Genomic DNA, 15,528 nt, shown 5'->3' with positions numbered 1-15,528 from the left:
CTTAATAAAACATTCTTCCAACATCTTCTGAAGAAAAAAACACAACCCACCCTGCCTTAAAATATATTTTTGAGCAGTAAGAAAATAAATTGCTTTGAATGTTAGATCGCCTACCTACATAGGAACAGCTTTTTTATCTTCTGCATACTCAATTATTTGAATAAATTAAGCACCTCTGGTTTAGAAAGAGAATACCATGTAACCAATGGTGGTCTAATGGCTTAGCCACGTGGTGGTGGCGGCTATGCACGTGTGTAAGCCGTCACTCTGGTTGCGAGGGTTGGTGACTCACACAGATGTGTGAATCTTGTGTGCGTCCAGGTGCCATACTCTGGCTTGCCAGGAAAATGGAGCACAGCAACTGTGAATTCCTCCTGTTCCATCTCTATGGGATAGAGTGTTGCCCTCTAGCACTCGTGGGTTTTCTGCTAATGCTCTGGTTTCCTCCCACATGTAAACAATCATGAATTGGCTGATCACACCTTAATATATGGAGAACTGCAGAGCTCGGGGGAGAATTAGTGCCGGCTCACCACCTGGCTGCCTTTCTTGCAGCTCTAGAATCCTTCTTTGTCTTCCAGAGTGAGCGCATTACAAGTTCAAATTATTTTCATTATTAATAGCTTCATGCAGTCCCATGATTATACTTCTCGACTGTTGTGGCTGCCTCACACTGTGATTGTACCACACCATGCCGTCTATAGTTTGTTACGTCTGTGTGTGTGTGTGTGTGTTCCACGTGGGGAGGTCGACTCAGCCTCAAATGAGTACCTGGTGCAGTGTGTAAACATCGCCACAAGTAAGACAATGGCACCCGGGTGTGGTGCTGGCCACCCACCCCCTCGTGTGCCGTGCCGGCCTTCATAGGTGCTTCTAGCTAACAGCACTTGCCCCAACAGCCTGTTAAGGCTATATGGGGGATGTTTGTCTTTTTGTTTCACATCTCTCCACTTTTTTGTTCAATCCACTGCACAGCGACAAATCTGTCTTCTGGCCACCGAACCTGAAGACGTGCATTATAATTTCAGAGACCTTAAAGAGCAGGGCGGTGTTTGTGCCCGTGTGGTCTTGCTCCTGTGCGCTAATGTCTGGCACTCCTTATCCACCTCGCAGCGAACTCTGCACACTCTCATCACACGCACCGGGGACATTAGCGCAGCTAATCCCATTCCTGGTGACGCACAAAAATCCCTGGCTTACGGGCGATAAAAGAAGACATTGTCCTATTAGGGGCTCTTTTTGTGTGCGTGCGTGTGAAAGGCACTGATTGCTAGTTATGCGTGCTCATCTGCACAACATTTCCAGAAATGGATAATTGTAAATAATTGGATCATTATGGACACTATGTAAATTACTCAGCATTCACTTGAAAGGTACAAGTCCTTTTTAAAAAAAAATAATACTGAAATTCGAACAAAAAGTTTGTTCAAAATAACACGGTTGAATGGTGTCCTGCTATACCAGAGATCTCACGCCACCGTTGGCCCGTGTGGACCGTCATGCCACGCTGCGACTCATCGGTGCTATCAAGGTCAGAATCAGAATATATGAATTGAATGGAAGAATCCGATGACCTTTGAAGCTCTTTTTCGCAGATGAAGGTGCCGTCCGCAACGGTCCACTCAGTACGTTGTTTGTTGTCCTTCCCCCACACCTCCGATTGGCACGTACGGTGCGAAAGAAGTTCAGCATACATACGTAAAGAACTGCGTCTGCATTGCCGATCCCACCCGTTGTCTGCCTGGCTTTGACCTTCCATGCCGGTCACAGGCCTTGCTCAACACCTAAGGCCAACGTGACCACGAACCAACTCTGTGGATGTGCTCAGCGACAGGCAGACCGTGTCACGGTGTCACATCGTCGATGAGTGTTCCCTGACTGGACTCGGAACGGTGGACGTAGGGCCGCTCACTCCACGCTGCCGATGAAGTGGCTGTCACCTTGCTCGGCAATACAAGTTATAAGAGACAATTATAAATGTTATTGTTAACGTGGTGAATTGGCACTAGTCTCAGTCTGAGATCCTGTGTCTGATGCCCATATACCCAATTGAGAGAAATCCATATGTATCCGCCACGCCCACACCGAGTTTATTTAAGTGAAGATCTCATCAAGACAGAATTTTACTTTTCCAGGGAGACCCTGAGCGCAAACTATTCACGTACTGCACAAAGTGCCACAGTTCTGGAAAATGAACAAGATCATAAAAGTCCAAATGAAAAAAAAAAACTGCCTTTTTCATCAAACCAACTTAGCAATAAGCATAAGGAACAAAAATAAAACACAGAACCTTTCAGCTGTGTGTTTCACGCGCATGAATCGCAAAGGTTCAGTGCTCTGATGCAGCACAAACCCTTGACTAGCTCTTAGGGTACAATGCGCTCCGGATTCACGCAGCGTTCAAACGCGACTGCATCGACGGTCGCTCCACAAACGTGGACCCGGCGCATCTCTCAGGAGCAGTGAGTGTGGTGCTCTCGGTCTGTACGTATGTATGTATGTCGAGCTTCTTTCGTACCGTACCTAGCCAACCGTGCTAATTCGGAGGTGCGGGGGAGGGGGCAACAGCAAGAGCTCCGTTTCTTCCACGTCTGTGCAAAAAGTCCTTCGTTAAATAAATTGCCAGTTGCGCTCGCTACCAAATTTTTTCAAGCTCTAACGGTTTTTAATCGGCAAATATGGTGCACAACCCCTCAGCCTCATGTTCATGCTTGGAGGAGTGCGATCTAATAGTTGGCCGTTCATTAGCGATGTACCAATTCTCCCCTCCGCCCGCCCTCCACCACCTCCCCCCGTCCTCCAACACCCGCCCCCACCCCCCCCGGCCTGCCCCCCCCACCACCGGCTATTCGATTCGTCATCACGATTAAAATGAAGAATCAATTCGCTTGTCAAACATTGCGGTGGGTATTGCAACCTCTTAGCGGCTGCATTGTCCACTTGAACCCCATTGTCTCGTGAGCTACTGGGTGAATGCCTCCCGCCACGCTGTGCCGTTCATGAGGGTGTGTTTGACCATACTTCACCATGCTGGCCACCCACACCCAAACCCACCCACACCCACCCACACCCACCCACACCAACACCCACCCACACCCACCCACACCCACCCACACCCACCCACACCCACACCCACCCACACCCACACCCACCCACCCACCCACACCCACCCACACCCACACACCCACCCACACCCACACCCACCCACCCACACCCACCCACACCCACCCACACCCACCCACACCCACACACACCCACACACACCCACCCACACCCACCCAGAAGCGGTTCAGATATCACGCGAGACCGATGTTAGCTGTAGTTAGGAATCAAACTCATGTGGCTTGTTTTAAATGCAGTGCGCTAATATCTCTGTCACCACTACCCCTGCCTCCCCTCCATGCACGTATAGATGTATTCTTCTTACACATGCTATTTGATGCACGTGTCTTTAGCGTACGAATCAATATTAATCAATACATCGATGCGTCGTTAAGTCCCAGTTGTTAATTGATACTAACTGCAGGGACACTGCGAGTAGTAGTTCCGTGGTATCCCCTTCTGGTTTGTTCCCTAACGTGCGGTTGGTATTTTTTGTGGTGCGCGGAGGGTCACACAAATTGAGAGAATCGCTTTGTCCTTGACATCAAAAAATGTGATTTGGATGAAGTGAAGGCTAAACGCACACACACAATGTTGTATTACATAACATATCAAGAATGTGCTGCGAGTTATGGATAAATAGACCTGCCAAACAACTCGGCAGACAAACTTTTACTTAGAACAAACCCCCCGCCACCCCCATCGAAGTACTGTAGAATTCTTCTAATTTGGCATTGCTTCAATTGTTATGCTCAGTGATCCTCACTGTGAGCATCTATTATTACGTATCGTTTACGCAAATTGTCTTGAAGCGAAATTCTATCGGTAAGTTTAGGTGGCGGACAGTAATACACAAGCGAGACGGATCAAAGCGAGAAACAATGCAAATGGGATGGCAAAAAAGGTGACGGTAATCTATTTCCGAATTGAATTGCGACTCCTGAGTCATGCCAATTCATCGCATCGCTAGGGCGTGTGTGGATTGTCACGTGCCGAGTTAATCCCGTCAAGTGAAAGCGATGTCCTGTTCAAATGAGCATTGAGCCAGTGCTCGGCTCCTGTTTACAGCCCTGAGCCAGTGGTGGAAATTCCACGTTCCTTTGGCGAGGCCGAGTTTGTCTCCCCAAAGGACAAATCGCATCACGGTTGGTGGAAGTTGGTTGCTATGTTTACGCAAACAAGTGTTTTTACTTGAGGCCTTCTCCACGTTTAAATCCGCGGTAAAACGTGCATACGACGTTGTACACCATGGGTAAGAGGCCGCCTGTAATCACCGCGTTGCGTAGAGTCATCGCTGTTTTCAAAATGGGCCCTCTGTGAGATCGATGGGCGCCGCTGTGCCGCTGTTTGTGGAGCCGCGTGACCTCTCGGATAGCTCGCCGCTGCGTGCGTATCTCCGTGCGTGTCTCCGTGCGTGTCTCCGTGCGTGTCTCCGTGCGTGTCTTCGTACGTGTCTCCGTGCGTGTCTCCGTGCGTGTCTCCGTGCGTGTCTCCGTGCGTGTCCCCGTGGCACACGTGCTGTTTGGGCAGGATGTAATAAACATGATGGCCTACAAGGGTTTGCCCTCTGTCCTTGCTGGCTTCCTTGGGACCAGCCCAGCAGAAGAAATTAATTTTCAGGGGTCACGTGCCTGGAGTATTTTGGTTTATTTATGGCTCTTTTTATTGACTATTCATTTAGCAATACGGCATTCCAATTCGGTTTTTTATGGGGTTTTTTTCTTTATACGAGTACAATATATGCATATTTGAATTGTTTATTAAATCAAGATTGTGACGTTGCGACGCGAAAAGGATTTTACGAAACATTCTCAAATTGTCAACTGCTGCCCTCCGATTAGCACGTTTGGCTACGTACGGTACGAAATAAGTTCCACATACATACATACAATGTCAACAAAATGCAATTCATATTTGGTATCAGGTGGCCTGTTGAAGGCAGCACATGAAGCAGGTTGTTGTCCTATTTAGTACGCGCAGGCAGTGTGATTGTTTCTCAGTGGGTGCGATCATCTCTATTTTGAGAGTGTTCTTTTTGAACGCTCTAAATGGATACTTGTACCAAGTTGTTGTGAAGTCTTCAGTCGGTCACCCAGAATACATTCAGTTGCAGCAGTGTGCTGGCACATGCGATTGGAAGGTTGCGAGTTCAACTCCCGGTTGGGGTGTTGGCTCAACCCATAAACCCTTCCAAGGTCGATAAAATAGGACCAAATGCCGCGCAAGTCAACAATGGTTGTCTGATGCCTAAATTTGCCTCCGCCATAGGAATGTTGAATTTCCACCACTAAAGAAGGGCTGTAAACTGGTGATTAGCACCTCCTCTAATGCTCATTTTGGGCAGGAGATTACTTTCGAGTTTAACTGTTTTTAATAAACATTCGGTTACGATAATTTATACACGTGTCCCACTTATTTATACATTCCGACAGACCTTCAAACGGATGAATAAGACTAATACGTGGACATGATGTCTTTGTAAAAGCTATGAGCTAGCTGCCGCGGATGAAAGTTAAGCTTCTATCTCTTATAATTCTCACATTTGCACACTGCCGGTTCAGTCCGATTATCCACATAAAAGCATTAAAGCGTGATAATGTAATGTGCAATTATGCAAAAGCGTAGGACAATGCCTTTCTCAAATAAGTCATTTTTGAAATAATCCATTTGTTTTTAGCTGAATGGTTCAAACACCCGAGGCATTAATAACGTTGAGCTCCCTGTTGTTTTGTCCCGCCTTGCCAAAGCAGATATGAAAAATTAAAATGAATTTTTTGTTGCCTTAAAAAAAATTCTTATCCTCTTGGCATTACCTATGCCAAAATAAAACCTAAACCTAGAGAGTGCGGGGTAGCGTGCTCTGGGCTGTCGTTAGCATTATTAATCAATTCTGTTTGCACAGGGTCCCTGTCTGTACTTACTGTTTAGCCGCTGTGGCGATTAACAAACAAGCGGACGACTGTGGCAAGGAGATGAGTGTGACAAAGTCATTGGAACAACTCTGCAATCTGGCTGCCGTGCAGCCTCTCTGGCAGACATACCACTTTACAATATCAGATTTTCATCTTCAGTATTCCCCCCCCCCCTTGCCCCCCCTCTCTTTGTTTCCCTTTTCATATATTTTCCCTTCGACCTCCGAGATCTCTATGCCTGAACAACATTCCATTACCTGCTCCTGTTTGCTTTGTGTTCCCCCCAGCTACTCCGGCCTTTACGATTTCCCTCCCCACCCACCCCTGTCCCCCTTCCCCCCTCACCTTGGATGTGGTGTTCCGTGTACCTTCGCCCTGTGGCTGGGCGGTTTGCGCCATTGACGTCAAGGAGCTGATTTCATAAAACCCATAAAACATTCTGGACTATGATGCAACCGTTAGCGACGGGCTTAAATGCAAAGGCAGGGCTATGAGAGGAGAGCGAGCGTGCGCAGCCCAACCTGTGTTGAATGAACGCAGCGGGTTTTTATCTCTCCCCAAAGACAGAGATCCCCAGTATAGCCTTAACAGACTGTTGTGGCAAGTGCTGTTAGCGAGCACCTATGAAGGCCGGCATGGCACACGAGGGGGTGGGTGGCCAACACCACCTACGGCCGCATTTGTCTCCCAAGCGGCGTTGATTGCACACCACACCAGGTACTCATTTGAGGCTGAGTCGACCCAGGGGAGGCCCAGGACCGGTTCAGATAATGGTTGCAATATTTAGAACGACAGTCTTTATCTTCTTATACTGTCCTGATGGTCCGTTAGTACAACCTCGCCTTCAATCGCTCTTTTTTGTTTTCCAATTTCGTAGATTTATACGGCAATGCAAGATTGCGATGCTAATTGGTAATTTGGGCCCTCGTGTGGTGGATGCTTTTACCGTTCAAATTTTGGTCTTCGTGGAATTGTCTGCTGGTGCCATCTCCATTCTGTTTACATAGCAGGACTCTCTCAAATTGTTTGTGTCGTTTCACAAATAATCAATGTGGCGTGATATGCTCCACAATCAAATTAATATGTCATAGCCCTAACCAGATTGAAAGCAGTCCTGCGCTACTGAAATAGTTTTGTATTAATTGTTGATTTTAATTCGTTTGTATTGAAGTGGAAGTTATTAGAATATTATTCAATTGAGGACTGACCTCTAAGCTGGAAGCAGCAATTACATTTTGAGGAGAGTGAACAATATTAGATTACTTTTGTTTTTTTTATAATGATGTGCTTCTTGTTGATTTTTTTTCTCTCCAAGATTTAAACAGACGCCTCCCTTGCACAATCGAGCACTCATCTTTGTTGGCGAGGTTGCATTCTCCAGAGCAGAGCCACTGTTTACTTGGCACAAATTGGTGCTAATTTTATCAACCCCAGAAGGATCATGGGACAAGTCATCTTCCAACCATGATTAAACCCAGTTTTGGAGCCAAGCAATCCGCTATGGTGCCAATCAGCCGGATTTAATTAAATGTGTTCGAAACAGTTTAATAGCGACATTTCAAAGCGCTAATTTCTATAAAATGTATCTGCTACCACTCGGGAACACTAACACAGATTTATGGAGTTGTTCCCTGTCAAAAACGTTGCCTGCATATTGCAGACTGAGCACCCACCAAAGCCCGCATCCATTGAGAGGGCTGAGCTTGCCAGAGGAAAGTGTGCGGCAGATGGTGATGAGATACAATGAATAGAAACCTCATTATTTGGACAATACCTCCGCTTTGTGGATTAGTATAAGTCTGCAGCAAGTGCACTGTGGTGTCGGCAAACTTGTACATGTGTTCCTGATGACCCCGAGTGCACACAGTGTATGACCGGTAATCTTTTAATCAGAGATCTGGAAGGCAAATGTTTTGTTTCCGTGATTATCATCATGTCCTTTACTGAAGCACGGGAGCGCTCGTTGAGAGTCAATATTTATGTCTTGTTTACCAGACTTGCTGTCGGAGTCGCCGGGTCCGAGAGAGTTATATTATTTATTCCTACAATTAATGTTTTAATGCGTTATCGTCAGGTCCGGCTATGATTAATGTATATGACAAATTGTGTTTGTGCGTGTTTTCGGTATAATTTTTCATACTTGGTTGTTTTTGTAATTATCAATTTATTTTGTTGTTACAGTTGAACGGCCACATGCAGATGATAGGACTATGCAATTCTTCAGACGTGAACCAGTACGTATGCAAGCACGGTTAATCATAATCAAAATAGCGGCACATTTTTAAAATTGGTTGCACACACATTACAATAAAGTGGAGAGAAAAATAATATCGAGTTGGTGTACATCCCGAAATGTCCTTTGACATTGTAGTTTTATGATTAAGTTTATCCAACAATACTTTTTGTCCAAGGTGCAGCCCTGTAATGTCTTGCTCGCACGCCTGCTGGCGAGAAGTGCCTCCACTAGAGGGTATTTGGCCTACTCTTTCACACTGGCGAGACATTTTTGAACATGTGGGAGTACATACACTTTATCCCACCACACCTGATCTGGCCCATCAGCTAACTGTGGTGAACCCACTTATACTCCTGGGTGGACAGAGTGGTGGGCAATGGAGGTGGGGGCGTTTGAATGAACTTGACAATTTTTTTTTACTTTCTGTATTGGGAGATCTAACCTGTTTGCTTGTTTGATTTATGCACACACATCGTCCGTAATTGTTGCAGAAAACCGAACATCATGAAACAGAAAAATGCGTTCCCGCCAAACTTCATCCACTCGCTGGACTCCACACACATGATGCTGACGGCCCTTTACTGCTACAGGTGCGTCGTGGGTTAAAATACTAGCAGAGAGAGAGAGCGCATTTCCCTTAAGTGTTTCCAGAGCACTCACTCAAACCTCCTGAAACATCCAAGAGTCACAGGAAAAGGTTCAAACACATTATACGTAAGCTTGCGGACCCATCGGCCCAGTGGTATGAAATTGCGGCAGTGCCGTGTGCTGTATTGTGTTTAAAAGTGCGGCTTAGCAAAGTAGATGTTATGAAGCGGCAAACTTATTCTTGAAAGTGCCACAAATCATCCCTGCATACAACCTGTGTTTGTATCTGTATGTATGTGTGGGGAGTGGTCGTGTAGTGGTTAGCGTGCTGTGCTATGAACACGGCAACCCAAGTTCGATTTCCGCTCACGGTCAAAAGCAGTGACGATTATCTGAATCAGTCCTGGGCCTCCCCTAGGTTGGCTCAGCCTCAAATAAGTACCTGGTGCGGTGTGTAAACATCGCCACTCGGGAGACAAAGGCGGCTGGGCGTGGTGCTGGCCACCCACCCTCTCGTGTTCCGTGCCGGCCTTCATAGGTGCTGCTACTCGCTAACAGCACTTGCCCCAACAGACTGTTAAGGCTACACGGGGATCTTTGTCTTCGATTTTTTTTTTGCTCGTAATCACGGTTGCTGAGCACAAGGGCCCAAGGGACAAAAACATTAAGCGACCAGCAACAAACGGCATTGTTCAAGAAGTTGTAATGGATAAGAGTTGATACGTTTCTGGAATTGAGCAAGGTGCTACGAATTTGGGATGGCGTTCCAAAAGTTGAGCAATGTGAGGGAAGAAGCGGAGAACAAGAAGCATTGTGACCTCCAGTGTCTGGTGGTTGAACACAGTACGGATTAGACGTGAACGTGTGGATGGGTGTGTATGAAGAGTGGCGATTTAGAGGTCCGTGCAGTGCACGCTGATCTCAACTATAACCCGAGTTCGATTCCTGGCCGTCCATTGCATAGGGAATACTGAGGCGTACAGAAGGAGATGCCTAAATAGTCTTAGTGGGTGAGATTTTGTTCGCAGAGATGTCAGATGTATGTATGTATAACTTCTTTCGCACTGTGCGTAGCCAAGCGTGCTTATCAGAGGTGCGGTGAAGGACAAAAAAACCTAAACACAAAAATCATTTTGAAAGAAATGAAACTAACTGTGATGCAATGAGTCGATTGCAACCAAGTAATTCCATCTTCACAATCCATCATCTGACATCTCTGACCAACAGATCTCACCTTCCAGGACAGGCTCTCTGTAAAACCTCAACATATTTCAGCAAGGCCAGCCAGCCAAAACGTTAAGATCTTCTTCTCCTCTCGATGTCGGTGCGAACAAAAATAAACGGCTGACATTTTTATTTAACCCGCTATTTTACGAATTATTTCAAGGCAGCAGCAACTGAATGAATAAAACGTGAGATGTGCGTCTCATGCGTTGCGTGTCTCTTTGTGCACACGTTTATTGATCCGCGTGGCCTCTGCAGGGAGGGCTTATCTTTTGCCTCTGTCCACGACTGCTTCTGGACACACGCTGCCACAGTGGATATCATGAACAGGGTAAGAGCAGCCACGTGATCACCCAGCGGGGTAGAGTGTAGCGCACGGAGCGCCCTTCCCTGCAGGCCTCCCCTCGTCGGCTTGCGCGAATCGCCCCGGCGAGTAGACCGCCGGGGAACCCGCTGTTCCCAGAAACAATTTCACTTGTGCGTGTCTGGGCGAACGAGATGTGCTCGTATTATATTTCTCAAGGTGCCTCTAACCGCATGGCGCAGAATGGACATTAAAACAACAATTGGGGGGGGGGTATAAATATTCCTGCGGAATAACACATTAAAATTCATGATCGGCGAACAGATTTAGCGGTAATGAATGGAATGCAAAGTAAGGGAATCAAGATGTATGTATTCTTCTCGGAATCTGAGAGAATAAACAAAAGGGCACTGGTGTGTCCCGATCGAATGGAAATCAGGAAAAATCGTACGACCGCGATGTGGCAGGGTTCCCAGCAGGTGAAGGGTGCACTTGTTCCCCCTCCGCCCCCCCCCCCAGCCCCCGCACCCCCAACCACCACCACCACCTGCGCCCCACGTGCAGAACCTTGTGTTGACTTTCATTCGTGCGTGTGCTGTAGGTGTGCCGTGAGCAATTTGTGGCGCTGCACAGTCAACCCATCCTGGAGGATCTGTCCTCTTTCCTCATCAGCAAGTACAGCGTTTTTGCCCCGTGAGTCTCGGGGGTGCTGCTCGATGCCCCCCCCCCCTCCTACTCCCCCGCCACAGGCCTGCCGCCCCGCTGTTCCCACACCTTGGGGCGATCGTGCCCGTCTGTATCTAACAGGCTTCTCCGTGCGGTGTTCTGTTGACGTGCCTTGACATGTCACCGGAGGTATAATGATAGGGTGTTTCATTTTCACCTAGTTCTTTGGGACACTGGGTTCAAAACATCGCATAAGGGATGTGTACTTTGAGATCTGTAACAGCAGCCAGAAAAGAGGGGAAAAGATAACTTTCATCCCTTATGCGGATGTCCTATTTTTTGTTGGAAGTGTTACGATGCGTTGCTTGTGCGTCCAGATTTTCAGGAAATTTTATTTGGAAATGCTGATATTCAAATGCGATGTAAATTTCAGAATGTGATTGTGATGATTTATCGTTGCGTGTTTTTTCTTCACATTCGGTTTGTCACAAGGCACGTTCGTATTCTTTTCCCGACCCCACACCTCCTCTGCTTTAGGGCGAGCCGGAGAAAAAAGGCATCTGCAGAGTTCAAACATCTGATGGATTTTCTGACGCTGATCCCTCAAAAGGGTATGCAATTTGCACATCCGTCCGCATTTGCATAGCATGTGCAAATGAACATTTCAATGCATTTGACTACGTTCAAATTGTAATCACAAATCAAAAAGATAATTGAGCTGAAAATTTCCGTGACTTTGATGTTTGCCAAATCAAGTTCCAGATATAATTTTTTGTTGTTGCATTTCAAAAGAAAAGTTGCAAATGAATCGGAACACAATTGTTTAGTGAGATTGTAAATATTGTGGATTTGCTCTCCAACGCACCAGTGTGCTGTACTAGTAACGCATTGGCATGTCCTGTTTACGTGACGAACCTTACTAATTGGCTCTCGGGTTTAACACCTTTATATTTACACGATCTAACCCAAAAAAACTTGTATTGTGCATGATATTGGTCGCTAGAGCCTACGTGCTAAACTGCTGCATTGCATTCCACGCTTCGCTTGCTTATTTTACCCTACGCTGCACGCTGTGGCCCCTGACCAAATAAAGTTTTAAAGTAAACGTTGAACATTTTACGTGATTAAACGGGGTTTATATTTTTGTTTAAACGCTGCAAGAAGCTCGGCAGCATCGTGTCGATTTTGACGACACAACGCTCAGGCATAGAATAACATAACAGGCTCAATGCAGACTCGTACAATGATGGACTTGCGAATACGGCGGCGCAACGAATTCCGTTTTGACCGTCAGAAAGGTCGACGCTTATCTTGTCTTTAATACGCGGCCTTTTTGATCGTTAAGCGCCAATTTAGTGCATCTCGCGCGTCACACCGCTGCAGGGGCGCTTTGTTGGGCGGCCAAAAAGGAACTAAAAAATGCGGTGAGATTAGATGCCGGGGACTCGCTGTCATTCGCTGGAGAGGCTCGCTGATCAACCGTCTGCCTAATCAGATTGCGTGCCTGGGCAGAAACCGGTTTATCAGAGTCACATCCGATGCACTGGGCTGTCGAGATGGATAACAAAAAGGGGACATCTAAATGGCAATCTTTGGAGCAATCATAATGTATGGTTTCGATAACTGCACATGCCCACTGTTGGTTCTTCATGGTATGTAGGTATGCCATATAATTATATCAATTTATAACCATTTATCTTTGCCTTTATTGCTGTGTGCAGCAGAGTTTAATGACCAGTTAAAAAAAAACGTTTTCAAATCAACAGTCCTTTTGTATTTGCGAGGAATATGACTTGTGGACCTGCGGTTGATTTTCTGCACTATTGGTCTCCTTGTGTGTTGACTTGGTGGAATGCTTTGAATGCCTTCAGCCGGTGGGGGTTTTTGTGTTTTGCAGGCGAGTTCAACCTGGAGGAAGTGCGAGACTCAACTTATTTTTTCAGCTGAAGTGACCCCCGAGGACTTCTAGAGGGCAAAACGAATCCTCCCCCTCCCTCTCCACGGCTGGACTCTGGTGTGAGCTGGCTCGTGATCCCACCTGGCAAGGCGTAGTCCTTGAGGAACGTCATCATAACCAGGATGGGGGGGGGGCTGCCGTTACGGCAGATGGATTTCACATCGAGTGGCTGTGCCTTTATTCGAATATATTTAAACGACTTTTTTTTGCAATTGTTTTTTATTGTGGGACAACAGAAGAAGTTTGAAGATGATACTCTTAGTTTTTTTCTGTAAAGTCACGTAGGTAAAATAATAAATAATAGATTTATTATTATGATTTATTAATTGATTTATTTTCATTTTATTTTATAATTTTTTATCTACGCGACTTTACCGAAAAAACCTAGGAGTATGAATCCTTGCAGTCACGAAAGCTTCAAATCCGAAGATGATGTTTCATGTCTGAGCTCTTAAGCCTTTTTTTTCTGGCTGATGCTTTTGGCAATTACAAATGCTCAATAATAAATGCCGGGGCCATTCATTTTGGATCCTGGCTTATTCATCTCTCGGCTCATTTAGATATCAGGTGTGCGTCGTTCTGTCTGCGCAGACAAACGAGAAGGCTTCACTCAACGCAGGTAAACACGGTCGTCGGTGACCAATTCATGTCTCCTGCAGGTTTCGGTGGATCAATAATTATTTGGCTCAAGCAACTTCTTGCCCTTGGTAGTTTATTGGGGTGGTGAAGTATTTTTTTTGTCTTCCTAAATTCATAGTCCTATCAATTTTCTAAATACATTGTCAAACAAACGGAAAAAAAACCCCGTGAAATATTAAATTTTTCCTGCCTAAGTGGAAATCAATGCTTTGGCCAAGAGACCTTTTCGGATCGATGAATCATCACGACAATGTTGCATCAAGGTCATCATGTCGTGGCTTCACACCCTTTGGTGGTCATTGGCAGACCAAAGCCAGATGTTGATTGACATGTGTCCTGAAGCTTCACTGAGGCAATGTTATTAAAAGCATTCAGACTTACAAATGGTCCACCTGTAAGTGGTTTCAAAAAAGAAATTGTCATATTTCTGCAAAGCCAATAAATGGACATATTAAAGTCTTTTTGGTTTTATTAATTGACTTTCTGAAGCTGCAATAATTCGCTGCATATTCAAATGTGCATTTGTGTGTGTATGTTATTTATACTCATGTTCTCTCTTTTAGAATATGTAAATACATGACTATGTTTTATATTGAATTGTACATAATGCTGTACCATTGGTTTTATACAATGCATTGTCTTGGTAGCAATCGCAAAGATATTACTTTATCAACGCATTACCAGTTTACTTGCATTTCCCATGGAAGGTGACCTTGTTTGGTGTGTCGCGGTGGAAGTCTGCTGTCAGAGACGAATTGTAACAAGTGCGATAGTTGTGGCAAATTTTCTGTAATTTCGTGACGCCTGCCAAGGAAGCCGATCCTAATCCCGGCATGCATTGCCACGATGCCACAGGAAGCCTTCACTGCTTCAAGTTGTCGACCACACGAACTGATTTGTGCGCTGCTTGTACAGAGAATCGTCTATGCACTAAATAAAGTACCAACATTGTTTTGTACAAATGTTTGATTTGAGCAACTGTGTGATATATTCCCACTTTGCACCATTAAATTAACTCGACGATTGGATAAGATTATTGTGCGTATTACAGTTTGTCATTTCTTTATATACGCCGCATTAAATATTTTTTTACCGGTTTTATCCTTGCATAAACTATTACACATCTGCCTTGCACACACTTCACAGTACTAACAAATAATATATCGGTACACTAAAATTTATGCCACGTAATTTTTTTATCATTTTAGTTTCGGTCGTTTCTCATTTTTTGGGGATACAGAGTCTCGGCATTTTTTCACTCATAAGTTTAAGTGCATCGTTGCGATTGCTTTTCACGAGATCATTTGAGGTGTGAAGGACATTTAAAGGGCCATCGCCACGTGTGAAGTGGCACTAACTCTGACAAGTGGCCGTGTGGTGTAAAACTAAGGGTCAGTACTTGCATGGCAACTCGGATTTAAATAGCACGCAAGTACACGGGTAACAGGTCTCAGAGATGTCCATGTATTGAGTCAAATTACGATTATAGCAGCGGTTTGTTCAGCAATTGAAGCGTTCTTGTTTCATAATCTGATCGGCAGACGCGGTCAAAGACCTGTTCGGAGAATGATTTTTCTCGTTAATGTGATTTAATGCACTTCCCTCCGTTATTCACTTTTCCGTGGCTGTTTAAATATTTAATTCAATTTGGGGAGAAACCCCCCCCCCTGGCTAGAACACTGGCTCTGGTAACATTTCATTTCCCCATTGTAAAGTCTCTTATATGCTTACCTGCCATAATTAAAGAAAACTGTGGGGAGTGGGGGGGTCCTGATAGACATGTGTGCAACACTTTCTAATGTTGTATTTATGTCTGTTCTCTGTGGCTTTGCTGCATTGTACTTGAGCACACACAAAGCGTTAAGTGCAGCTCATTACTGAGGGCAGTAACTTGTAGAGT

General features: G+C 45.4%; 1 protein-coding gene across 1 annotated transcript in view; it reads left to right on the top strand.

Annotated features, from left to right (window-relative positions):
* Window positions 1-14,625, top strand: part of POLRMT (RNA polymerase mitochondrial) — a 62,697-nt gene extending 48,072 nt beyond the window's left edge. Inside the window, exons 16-21 of the mRNA XM_078854895.1 lie at window positions 8,196-8,248; window positions 8,742-8,840; window positions 10,321-10,393; window positions 10,968-11,059; window positions 11,570-11,643; window positions 12,930-14,625. Of these exons, the coding sequence (XP_078711021.1) occupies window positions 8,196-8,248; window positions 8,742-8,840; window positions 10,321-10,393; window positions 10,968-11,059; window positions 11,570-11,643; window positions 12,930-12,979 (441 nt within the window). The 3' untranslated portion in view covers window positions 12,980-14,625. The remainder of the gene's footprint in view (window positions 1-8,195; window positions 8,249-8,741; window positions 8,841-10,320; window positions 10,394-10,967; window positions 11,060-11,569; window positions 11,644-12,929) is intronic.
* Window positions 14,626-15,528: the final 903 nt, after the last annotated feature.

The sequence above is a fragment of the Lampetra fluviatilis genome, chromosome 3 (assembly GCF_964198595.1).
Source record: "Lampetra fluviatilis chromosome 3, kcLamFluv1.1, whole genome shotgun sequence".
In the NCBI taxonomy this organism is placed as follows: Eukaryota; Metazoa; Chordata; class Hyperoartia; order Petromyzontiformes; family Petromyzontidae; genus Lampetra; species Lampetra fluviatilis.
The sequence above is the reverse complement of the archived record's forward strand: the minus strand, read 5'-3'. Positions and strand labels throughout refer to the sequence as shown.